This window comes from Carcharhinus amblyrhynchos, chromosome 35 (assembly GCF_965287045.1).
Source record: "Carcharhinus amblyrhynchos chromosome 35, sCarAmb.v2.hapA, whole genome shotgun sequence".
Lineage (NCBI taxonomy): Eukaryota > Metazoa > Chordata > Chondrichthyes > Carcharhiniformes > Carcharhinidae > Carcharhinus > Carcharhinus amblyrhynchos.
Genome location: NC_137358.1, coordinates 5,020,534 through 5,033,749, shown reverse-complemented (window position 1 = coordinate 5,033,749; position 13,216 = coordinate 5,020,534). Strand labels below are relative to the sequence as shown.

Here is a 13,216-nt window from a genome sequence, read left to right as displayed (position 1 = left end):
CCTGCAGGTTCTACTCCAAGCCACTCATGATCCTGACTTAGAAATATATCAGCCAATCCTTTGCAATTGCTGGGTCAAAATCCTGGAATTCCATGCCTAACGGCATTGTGGTTCAACCCTCAGCGTGTGGACTGCAGCAATTCGAGAAGGCAGCTCACTACCACCTTCTTGGGCAACTAGGAATGGGCAATAAATACTGGCCAGCCAGCGATGCCCATGTCCCATGATTGAATTTGAAAAAACAAACTTTGGAGGAAAGGCATCCTGACCAGCTGCATCGTACTTTTGGGAAGGATGCTGAACAAATGCTTCACTATTAGTAAGACAGAACTAAATATTACATGAATTGCTTTGCACAGGGGTTCAGCTTGAAATTTCAATGCTTGCTGTTTTTGTCTATTTCTCTGTATTCAGGCTAAAAGGCCCCATATCCCTTACCGAAATAGCAAGCTAACCCGACTTCTTAAGGATTCGTTAGGGGGTAACTGCCGCACAGTGATGATTGCTACCATTAGCCCTTCGTCCATCAGTTATGAAGATACATATAATACTCTAAAGTATGCAAACCGTGCTAAGGATATCAAGTCCTCAGTAAGTTTATTTACACTTACCTTGTTGGTAACCTCATATAATGTTCTAAATGTCCAATTGCACAGTGGTTATCTATTTTTTTCTATCTTCTATGATCCTCAAATTCTAGTATTTATGAAAAAGGAACGAGAGTTGTGTCGCTATGATAAAGAGCTGCAAAAGTAATTTGTGCCTTTTTCAAATGCTGCTTTCATTCTGGAATCTGGGTTCAAGCCCAAAATAGAGAGAGGAAGTGGAGGCAGCTTAAAAAAGCTGCTGGCACAGTGGTCAACACTGCTGCTTCACATTGCCAATTCAGTTCCGGCCTTGCGTGACTGTGTGGAGTTTACGCATGCTCCCTGTACCTGTGCGTTTCCTCCGAGTGCGCCGGTTTCCTCCCACAGTCCACAGGTGTGCGGTTTAGGTGCGTTGGTAATAATAAATTGCCCCTTAGTGTCCAAAGATGTGCAGGTAGGTGGATTGATCAAGCTAAGTTAAATTGTCCCTTAGTGTCAGGGAAATTAGCAGGGTAAATACATGGGGTTAAAGGGATTGGGCCTGGATAGGATTGTTGTTGGTGCATGCTTGATGGGCTGAATGGCCTCTTTCTGCACTGTAGGGATTTTATGAAGCTAAAACAGGACACTATTCCCAATACTTTTTGCAACAGTTATGTATGAGCAGGGGCTCGTGTCTGGTTCCCGCACATCAGGTTTAGGATTCCGCTTGGCAGAGTAGCTCAGCGCAAGTGGAAGCTGCTCCCGTTTGCCTCCTGGAGGGCAACTGGAGCCGTTTTTTGGCTGAGGCTCGAGCAGTTCACCTGTTTGATTGCGTTTTGAGGGGGTGGAATGACAGCAAATGTGAAACAAAAGTTGAGGCAACGAATTCCTCAGTTTTTTTTGTGTGAAGTCTCATGAATGGGAACTGTGCTGTTGCAGTCAGTGCATTTTTTTTTAAATCAGGCTTGAACTTCACTGTAAATGTCCATCAGTTTAACTACTAACCTGAGGCATACTTGATGCTTTCTAGGTGCTGAAGAGGAAAAAGAAATGAGTTGCACGGTTAGCTTTATGATCCATTCACTTAAATGCAAAGCAGAATAAGCCACTCCTTATTTTCAGGGCACTGGTTTATGATGAACTGTATAAGAAGTCAAGTCTGTTTTTATTTCCTGTAAGCCTAGAATTTTTAAAAGCGGTTTGGGCGTCATAATCTTTCATGCTGCCTGTTTTTTTTAACAAGAGAACTTGCAAACCAGCAGCTTTGAATTTACACCTAACCTGCTGCCCAAAAGGCTGCTGAAAATCAAACCTGGCACGTGATTTACTAGTCTCTGAAAGAGGTAGGATGTATAATGATTCAGGTAAGTGCAATCCAGAAAGGTTCAGATGTTAATTACGCAGCACACTTGTAGCATTTCTGATGGCTTTCTACCACAAGGGAGAGCAGGAACTTATTTTCAAATATAGATAAAGGGCCCCTGTGCTGACTTAAGACTGCATTCTGCTAAAGTAACAGATTTTCCTGCAGTTCTCAATATAATTCACCAGTTCTGGGTCGACTCAACAACGACATGTTGATACTGAGCTTTTGTTTCTGCTTTAGCTGAAGAGTAATGTTGTGAGCCTGGACTGTCATATAAGCAAATACGCAACTATATGTGAAGAACTCCGGAAAGAGGCAAGTGTTTTGTTTTACATTATTTGTATGGTCTAAATGTTATTGTGAGCAAAGCAGTCCAGAACCTGACAGGCTCTGGATCTGAGTATTTTAACTATCTCCTCTGCCAATCAGTTACTACACCTTTAAAACTCCCTCGAGTTGGGACTGTTCAGGCCTATTGGATAGATGCAGATATGGTTCCAGTTTTTTTTTAAAAGGTAGCACTGGGGAGCAATAGCCTCATTCATTTGACTACTAATGTGTAAAGTGCTCAATGATAAGTGATGCCCCATAGAAAAATCGTGTGTGTCTTTCTAATCTGTGTGCTTAAGAAATTAGTAAATTAGCAGATGAGTTTTCCCCACCTGAATTTTACGCTCCGATGAAAAATGACAGCAGAGGAATGAAACCAAATACTGACTCCCAGAATGGACTGAACAGACTGAGATACTTCAGTCCTGAAAAGGGAAGTTTGAGAGGGGATAATGAAAGGGTTGAGAGGGAAAACATGGGGAAAATGTCTGCACTTGATGAAAGACCAAATCTAAAAGTTATAAATATAAGATAGTCATTAATAAATCCAATAAGGAATTCAGAAGAATCCTTGAGTCAAAGAGTGGCAAGAATGTGGAGTGTGCAACCATAGACGCATTTAAGGGGATGCATGAGAGAGAAAGGAATAGAAGGGCATGTTGATGGGACTGGATGAAAAAGCGACAAGAAAGCTCATTTGAAGCATAAATTCTAAGATAAACTAGTTGGACAAAATGGCCTGCCTCTGTGCCATAGAAGAACCAGAGGTCCAATTAGGCTGCCACTAGCTCATTTTGATGCTAATACATTATGATGCAGATACTCATTGACCATCTACAGCTTGTCATCTCCAGGGCGAAGCAAAAAAAAGCATAAGTTGTAAGTTAACGGTACAAATTAGAAAATTCCTTTCTGCTTCCTTCAGGTGATCAATATTCGCCCAAGACGTTGCATTGATCCTAATTTATATTAGAGCATCTATCTCTTGGTGCAAAGTCTTCACACTGGGGAGGTTCCAGTTGTCTCTTGAAGTGAATCTGTATTCACTGCAAAAATCAGGAAGCTTTTCCACAGGTCCTTGCAAAGAAGAGCAGTCTAAGTTCTGGCCTAATTTGGTTCTGGCCCTCCTTAATCCATCTGAATGAATTTATCCATGTCAGCAATTTATTCTCTTTGCTACTTTGTGAACATTTTTCTATGTCACAATATTGTATAATTTATAAATACTTGACTTCAAAGCACTTTAGGATGTTCTTGAGGCCATGAAAGGTGCTATATAAACACAAATCCTTCCGACCAAGTTGCTCCCTATCTGTGCTTTTCTAATGTCTGCAGCCTTGGTTCTTCGAACTCCTCTGGGTAACTAAGATATTTTAAATGGTGAATTAAGCATGTGGCCCATTTCTGTACCCTTTCCAAAGCCTTAATATTGCCCACCATGTGATGAGACCAACTGCAGACATTCTTCTAACTTGAAACCTAAGCAAGATCTTTTACAAGAACAAAATTGCATGCCTCTAAGAGCTTATTCCATAAGACAGAATTGTGCAAAGTAGAATTGCAATTTGCTGCATTATATTAACAATTGGCTGTGATGAACAATATCTGCTTGGAGACAGAATTATCTATAGTCTTCCACAGAGATTGGTGTTAGGACCTTTACTATTCACTATCTTGCTGACATCTACTCAGGACCACCCACTACAAAACAAAATCTGCCATTTTATCTGTGGAATCTGATACTGTAAGATTTAATTGTGCGTAATTTTCTATTAGTCAATGGACTTCAGGCTCTCGTTTGTTCCCTCGCCCTTCTTCGGCATCCCCAACCTCCTTTTGTATATCCTATCCTGAGCTGAAAAGTTATCTTGTGGGAGCACGTGGTCTGAAAAAGAGAGGAGAAAATATTTGCAAAAATTTAACATTACACGGGCAGCATGATGGCATGGTGGTTAGCACTGCTGCCTCACAGTTCAATTCCAGCCTCGGGTCACTGCCTATGTGGAGTTTGCACATTCTCCCCGTGTCTGCATGAGTTTCCTCCGGGTGCTCCGGTTTCCTCCCACAGTCCAAAGATGTGCGGGTTAGATTGATTGGCCACGCTAAATTGCCCCTTAGTGTCAGGGGATTAGCTGGATAAATATGAGGGGTTATGGGAATAGGGTGTAGGTGGGATTGCGGTCGGAATGGACTCAATGGGCCAAATGGCCGCCTTCTGCACTGTAGGGATTCTACGATTCAGTTACTCTATTGTTGTGGATTGCCTTTTGATTCTTGTAACGGAAATTGTGCTTAGTATCTGATTATTACAATTTCAAGCTGATGGGTTGATTGGTTGGGCAGGGCCAAGTGCACAGACATCGCTTAATGACCCCTGGCCTGAGTTACTGGCCTCTGGGGAGAAGGGAGAGGACTGTATGGACAAGTGAAAGAAGAAAAGCTTGGGAAAGAGGACGTTGACAGTGAGGAGAGGAGCAAACAGGATGGTGGGGGGGTGGATATGGCTTGGGAAGGGCAGAGAGACAGACCACATAAGTGAGAGAGTGTGGAATGGGGAATAAAATGGTGTAGCTGGGATGGAGTTTAAAGTACTATTCAATAATAATAATTTCACTACAAATGTTTTGTGAGTCCTCATTAATTTAGCAATAATGTAAAATTGGTCTTTATCTTTGAAATGCCTACTGTTTCAGGAAACCTGTTCTAATGAATGGAAGCTGCCCCAGCACATGTATGCTTTAACTTTCTTTTCATCTGTGTTTTCCCCCATGTGATTTTTTTTTTCCCCATATGCCGTGAAGATGTTGCTCCCATTGCTGACACATCTGTTCTTCTCTTCATTGACAGCTGGGCACTTCTACTGCTGTAGAAATGTGTTGGTTCTGATTTGTATATTTGTACATTTTGGAGATGTGATTTTTTTTTTGTTGTGTATCTTGTAATACGTTTATGGTGATCAATTCTGATCATCCTAATGCAGCATATGAAGGATTTATGATGCTGCATCCTGACTTTGTCCAATAGGTTATAATGTCTTTACCGTGCTCTCTTCTAGTTGTACTGCTACACAGACTAATCTCTTTACACTCTGGTTCTTACTATCTCAGTACAAGCTGTAAGGTGTTATTCATACAGGCCCTGTGTATGATCTGTTGAGCTTATAGTGCTGTATCTTGGCTTCCAAAGAGCAAGCAGCGTGTAGTTTAAGCTTGTTCATGTTTTTGAATATCATGATTTGTAGCTTAAAACAGGATCAGATTTGAAGTTATTTTTGTAGGTTTTCTATTTGGCTTCTATCTCCCCATCTGGAAAAAGCTATGTAAAAATCTTTTCCATTTAACCTTTGGTCCAGGTAATTGATGTAATTAAGTTTCAGGCTTTAGGGCACTTCTCTTGGAGAAATGTGTTTTCTGTTTGCTATCTTCTGTTAAAGGTGAATTCATGAATGTGCTGGTTAACTACAGCTCACTTAAATATTATAAATTTAGAAATAGTTGTCCTAAAGGGCTTGTAAACGGTAAGATCTTGCCCCATCCTTATTATATGTGTTCAGTCCTAATTATTAATTTCCTTTTATAGAATCTGCATTAACTATGAACCGATTTGATGCCACACTTGAGCACATTTAATTTAACACCATGTTCTGAAACTAACTGCTGGAATGGTGCTGATTTGCTGTTTAGAATAATACGCAGCCAATCAAAGGAGAATGCTTTTCAGTCTGCAAGACTTCATGTAATGGTCCTCAGTGGGATTGTCTACTAGATAAATGGCAATTATCTCCACTGCTGTGTGCTTCCAAAGTATTGTAAGGCCAAAGAGATTGCAAGTGTCCTTCCTCTTGTAATGTTCAACTGTAAAATTAAGCCCAATCATCAAATTCAAATGACAAATTCCACTCGCCATTGTGGCTCTAATTTATTATATTCTGTTGAGTTGAGAAACCTCTGTCTCAGGTGTGTTTGAGGGAAGGGGAGAAGGGATGGGTTGGGTGTGGCTGCCCTCCATGGAATTCTGCTTGGAGCATGACCTAAAGCTCCTGGGTAGTAACAAATTCCTGCATGATTATCCACAGCCTCACTCTGTTAAGTGGACAATGACTGATTCCTTTGGAATCTTATTTATCCTCAGGTCACACAACTGAAAGACAAGCTGAAGGCCTACGAGGAAGAAAAGTGTGCCACCTCCAGAATTGATCAGAGTCTAACCCCGGTGAAGCCACCCAGTCAGCAACAATGGTAAGGTATCCAATTTCACTTGTCCGTTGCTTCAGTGTCAGACAATAGAATAGATTACTTCTTATGAAGAGAATGCTATTTGTTTCGGACATTACAGTAAATGCATGGGCAAGCAAGCTACTGTATCAATAATTCCAAACACCAATTGGTTTTTATTTATTTAGCAGAAAAGTGACAATTTGCTAAACTTCACTTTTGGGAATTGCAATTCATATTATGCTGTTATATCAGATTTCAAACTTATGGAGTGATATTATGCTGGGCGCCAATCTACCTTTCCTGTCCTGCAAAACAGAATTACATTTTGATACATAATATTGTCTGCATTAATCTGCAGTTATCCTAACCAATCACTCGTTCCATCCTGGAGCAAAGATCGCTGTAATTTCTTTGGAATAATTGCAGTTTAATATAAGCTGCACTTACTTAATAGTGAACCAGCCATCTATTGATATTAGAGCTATACCCACAAAGGACCAACTAAATTTTTCAACTATCAAAGAGGTATGCAGCAGCGTAACAGGCCCTTCGTCCCAACAAATCCATGCCAACCAGGTTCCCTAAACTGAAGAGTACCTTTTGCCTGTATTTGGCCCATATCCCTCTAAACCTTTCCCATCCATATACCTATCCAAATATATTTTAAATGTTGTAATTGTAATCGCTTCTACCATCTCATCTGGCAGCTCATTCCATATACACTTCACCCTCTATGTGAAAAGATTGCCCTTCAGCTCCCTTTTAAATCTTTCCCCTCTCGTTTTAAACCTATGCCCTCTAGTTTTGGACTCCCTTACCCTGGGGAAACTATTCACCTTATTTATGCTTCTCATGATTTATAAACCTCTAAGGTCACCCCTCATCCTCCTATGCTCCATGGAAAAAAGTCCCAGCCTATCCAGCCCCTCCTTATAATTCAAACCTTCCAGCCCCGGTAACACCCTTATAAATCCTTTTTGCGCCCCTTCCAGTTTAATATCATCCTCCTTATAGCAAGGCGACCAGAATTGTATGCAGTACTCCAAATGTGGCCCTACCTATGTCTTGTATAGTTTTAACATAATGTCCCAACTCCTGTACACAAGGCTTTGACTGATGAAGGCAAGTGTGCCAAACACCTTCTTCACCACCCTATCTTTCTGTGACGCCACGTTCAAGAAACTACAGGGTACTTGCATCCCCAGGTCTCTTTGTTCGACAACATTCCCCAGAGCTCTACTATTAACTGTGCAAATCTTGCCATAGTTTGTCTTACCAAAATTCATCTATTGTTACCAAGATTCATCTATCTGAATGTTTGAATTTAATTTCCTACCCTCTATGTATACTTGCATTTAGACGCAGTGTATCATGTCTTATTTAAGATGTGGAGATGGCAGCGTTGGACTGGGGTGGGCACAGTAAGAAGTCTCACAACACCAGGTTAAAGTCCAACAGGTTTATTTGGTAGCATGAGCTTTCGGAGCAGCGCTTTGAAATCTTAAAAGTGATAATGGTCTAAATATGTTTAGGTGTGACATGTGACTCACCTGATGAAAGAGCAGCGCTCCGAAAGCTCGTGCCACCAAATAAACCTGTCGGACTTTAACCTGGTGTTGTGAGATTACTTACTGTGTCTTATTTAAGTTAGCTGCCATTAGTTGGAATGCATTATTTGCTGTCAACCTTGACATTTGATGATATTTCAGCTAACAGGAGATGAAGCAACAGAAGTTCTATTGTCAATCAAAATTAAGATGCACGGTTGATTCCAGTTGAGTGAATTCTCTATTTGGCAAGAAAATGCATGATTACATAAGAAATTATCCCCAGTGGGAACTTGCCTTCCTAATGCTATTAACTGACTTTTGGATTTCTGAACTCGTACATCAGAAGAGGTTGTTCCAAAATGCTTGCAGCAGAAAAACACTTTAATCACACTGCAACAACTTTTAAAAAGCTATTAGTAATTAGACATTTAATTAATCACTTCAAGTCTCTTTAGTGCTACGTAAAAAATTGAAAATGTGCTCACTAGAAATATGGGGAAATAATTATGGAAATACAGAACAGTTCCATCTGCATCTGTGAAAAGAAAGGGGGCGGGGGGCGGTTAAAGTTACAATTTTTGCTGCTCCTAAAGCTTGCATTATTGGATCCATCAGACATTTTCAGCAGGTCTTGCTTCTATTTCAGATTTTCAGTGTTTACATCATATTTTGCGAAATAAAAAGCAAACTACATGGCCTGGCCACAGATCAGGATTTTGAATGCATTTAAGCAAAAGAGGGGAAAAATTAATTCAGGAAATTAAGATTAAAAGTTTTTACTTATTAGTCACAAGTAAGCTTACATTAACATTGCAATGAAGTTACTGTGAAATTCTAGTCGCCACACTCTAGCGCCTGTTCTTCAGTCACCTTAAAAGTGATGGTGGTCTAAACATGTTTGGGTGTGACCATGAATCAGTGCCTAAACTGGATTAGTAAGAAGTCTCACAGCACCAGGTTAAAGTCTAACAGGTTTATTTGGTAGCACGAGCTTTCAGAGCACTGCCCCTTCGTCAAATGACTCACCTGATGAAGGAGCAGCGCTCTGAAAGCTCATGCTATGAAATAAACCTGTTGGACTTTAACCTGATGGTGTGAGACTTCTTACTGTGCCCACCCCAATCCAATGCCAGCCTCGCCACATCATAATCTGAATTAAATTCAGGGAAGAAAATAAAAACTGGCCTTCATGTATTAAAGGTTTAAAAAAATGCTATTTATGTTCTAAAGGAACACCTCAATTTGTTGAGGACATCCTTAATAATCTTCTACCTTGAGTATGAGCAGCCGCAATAGATTAATCTTTTAAAGCTCATAATACTACAAAGGAATGTTGCACAGCTTGCACGGGGTGGCACGGGGCTGCTTCACGGTGCCAGGAACCGCGTTTGATTTCCGTTTTGGGTCACTGTCTGTGTGGAGTTTGCATGTTCTCCCAGCGTCTGTGTGTGTTTCCTCCCACAGTCTGAAAGACGTGCTGGTTAAGTACATTGATCATGCTAAATTCTCCTTCCCTGTATCCGAACAGGCGCCAGAGTGTGGCGACTAGGGGATTTTCACAATAACTTCATTGCAGTGTTAATGTAAGCCTTACTTGTGACAGTGATGAATACATTTTATTTTTACTTCTGCAGTGAGTGGCATGGATAATTGAAACCAGAGCTGAGCACGATTGTCTTATATTCAAATAGGTCATTGTGAGAGCTTTCGAGTACTGGAGCAGGGATGTATTGTTGCAATTTTACAGGGCCTTGGTGAGGCCACGATAGAGTATTGTGTGCAGTTTTGATCTCATTTTCCGAGGAAGGATGTTCTTGCTCTTGAGGGAATGCAGTGAAGGTTTACCAGACTGATGTATGAGGAGAGATTGACTAGGTTAAGATTATTTTTGCTGGAGTTCAGATGAATGGGGGGGGGGGGGGGGGGGGGGGGGGGCGCGATCTCATAGAGATTTATACAATTTAACAGGACTAGACAAGTAGATAAAGGAAGGAAGTTCCTGATGATGGGGAAGCCCAGAACCAGGGGTCACAATCTGAGGATTCAGGGTAGACCATTTAGGATGGAAGTGAGCAGACATTTCTTCACCCAAAGAGTGGTGAGCCTGTGGAATTTGTTACCACAGCAATAGTTGATAGCAAAACATTGAATATACTTAAGAGGCAGTTGGATATAGCAGTTCGGGCGAATGGGATTAAAGGTTATGGGGGAAAAAGCAGGCTTGGGCTGTTGAATTGGACAATCAGCCATGATCGTGATGAACGATGGAGCGTGCTCGAAGGGCCAAATGACTACCTCTTGCTCCTATCTTTGTTTCTATGTCTGCTTTTTGTGCTTTATTCTTTAACGGAAGTCAAACATTATGGCTATTTTTTAATCCATATTATTTCTGCCCGCATTACTCTTGCTGCCTTCTGGTGATGACTGCTATTGAGATGCGGTTTCATTTTTGATGGTGCGTTTAATCCAGATGGCCATTGTGTAATGTAGTTGGATTGTAATTATCCATTTGGATTGTGTGCATTGTAAGCCTGGCACCACTGAAGCCAAACCTGCTGCCCCTTTGCTGCTCACCAGCCAGCACCCACCAATGATGCAATCATCCTGGATCACCTTCAGTAAGAATAGTTCCTTCTACATGCTGGTTCTCAGGAATCCGGTAGGTTTGCATTGGAATTGCTCTTGAAACTCTCAGTGCAAACTCCCCACCAGCAGCCAGTATAAAAATAGGTAGAGACACGAGTTCCAACATTGGAAAGTTCTAGGCCTGAATAGCTCTAATACACCATCAGTGAACCATAGACAGAGAGGGCAAGGTGAGTAACTGATGTTTGACACTTACACTGACATAGCAATGACCACATAGAATAAATTCTCCCAGGCTTTGCATAAAATTGGCCTTGCGACCTCTTACCAACCAGAAGGACAAGAGGAGCAGATGAATGGGAATATACCCCCTGGAAGTTGCCCTCCAAACCCCACACTGGTATGCTTTTAAATACAATATTCAAACCAAATAAGGGATTGTCAGTTTTTAACTATACTAGTGCATATTGAATTTACTCAGGTAGAGAATATGGCATTGAACTGAGGTGTCTTTGTTGTGAGCTATCTATGACAGTGCAGGTTATCCCTTTTAATGTAGCCTGCTGTTTGAGCTGAGGAATGCATCATTTTGTGCTCTTTGTACACTAGAGTTGCACAGCACTTTGTTTTGCCTTCATTTTTGTCACACATGGCGGGGGAGCATGATGGCTGAAGGAAATGAAAGTGTGCAATAAATCCATTTATGAGAATCAAAAGCAAAGGCCACTGCTGTTTCATTTTTTTTGGACAAATCTTTCAATGCCCAATGAGAAGGAGGGACTTTGGATGTGTTTCCTCTGCCCATCACTGTCTATTTCTACAAAATGTATTGAATAATATATGCAGGGAAACTGTCAGAATCTCAAACAGCCACTCAATGGCCTCTCCAGTCTTGATCCCTAGGACCATAATTTCTAGAGCTACTGTGATTCCTATATAAATTCTTAAGGGCCTTTCACTTGAACGTTTGGAGGACAACACATCAAACAGCATTAAAAATGGTGGAGAGGAGACATATTGATGCTGTGGTGGAAACAGAGGGGTAAATTTTGCTCAATTGTCCATTTGTGGAGGCTGTTAGTTCCAAAAGTTTGGCCCATTCTAGTGAATCTTCCCATTTGTCTTGTGCATTGAACAACCTGACAGGTGTTGACTTCCCAGGCATTAACCCTCTGAATGCTGAGGGAACAGGTGTGTGCTAAAGGTGACTTTATTCTCTTTGTCTGAGGTATGTCAAGAATGTTTCAATAGATTGCCCAGGTGAACAAGTTATTTCCCCGCAGAACGTTAAGATGATTGATTTTGGATTTGGAAGTGACCTCGGGACCCCTGAAGGGGCTGCATAGAGACAGATGGAATTATTATAATTTATTTGAGCGATTGAAAAAAATGTCACTTATCAACTATCTAATCTTTGTTCTTTTTTTCCCTTGCCCTGCTTCTGGGTGGCTATTCTTGGGTGGTTACTGGGAATATTTAGCTAGAGTCTGCATTATAAATGCCTGCCACCTTGGCTGTTCAGCAGACCGTTGCAAGTCCATTGCTGCAAAGTTGTTTTGGATTTGCCCAGGCATTTCTCTTCAGCATCACGTTAGGCCCTGACTTCAGGTGCATCTACTCTTTTTACAGCGTCAGTTGCTTTGCTGCTGCAGTTGCAGTGTACTCTTGAGGGAACTTATAGAATCCCTGGAGTACAGAAGGAGGCCATTCAGCCCATCGAATCTTCACCAACCACAATCCCATCCAGACCCTATCACCATAAACCCACACATTTACCCAACTAGTCCCCTTGACACTATGGTCAATTTATTATGGCCAGTCAACCAAACTCGCACATCTTTGGACTGTGGGAGGAAACCGGAGCACCCCGAGGTGCTTTGCAACTTTGCAACTCCTAGGTTTTTTTCAAACATTGTCAACCTTTGTTAGTTTTTGTTCCATGTGCCCACAATGCTGACTGAGAGCATGGGAAAGTGACTACAGACATCTCCCTGGCCTCATCTAATACACTCCTGTAATTGACCTGAGGAGGTGTTGAAGAATTTGTGCAGCTGGGATAATTCTCACCTTGGTGCTCTGCTTTTTAACACAATTACAATTGGCATATCATTTGGGGATGAATTGAAAAGGCAGAAGAATGAGGATGAGAAAAATATCAGCCATGATTACATGGCAGAGCAGGCTCAATGGGCCAAGTGGCCCAAGTCTGCTCCTATGTCTCATTGTCTCCCTATTTCAGCTTGACATTGCTGAGGCCAATTGCACAAGACCCATTTGACTTGCTAATAATAGCTACATAAGGATGATCAAAGAAAACATTTATTTGCTGTAATGTCCAGTTCCTTTTGTATGAATTTACTCAGTAAAACGAGACTATTTATTTCCATGCAGTGATGACATATGGATTGTGTTTTGCATGGAAAGAGTGCTTGCATATTTGTAGATTTTGGGCTTTGGTTAAACCAATATATCACTTCAGTTTGATGTTAATAATCCCATGTCTTTATTTAAAAATGATCAGGAATTACTTGTCTTGTCTTGATTAATGCATGTCTCTCATCCAAAACAACTAATGCCAGATTAACTGGTTATTTATCT

General features: G+C 41.1%; 1 protein-coding gene across 1 annotated transcript in view; it reads left to right on the top strand.

Moving 5' to 3' along the window:
• Positions 1-13,216, top strand: part of LOC145361591 (kinesin-like protein KIF18A) — a 79,021-nt gene that overhangs the window by 21,653 nt on the left and 44,152 nt on the right. The window contains exons 6-8 of the mRNA XM_080217437.1: positions 415-591; positions 2,176-2,250; positions 6,397-6,503. Of these exons, the coding sequence (XP_080073563.1) occupies positions 415-591; positions 2,176-2,250; positions 6,397-6,503 (359 nt within the window). The remainder of the gene's footprint in view (positions 1-414; positions 592-2,175; positions 2,251-6,396; positions 6,504-13,216) is intronic.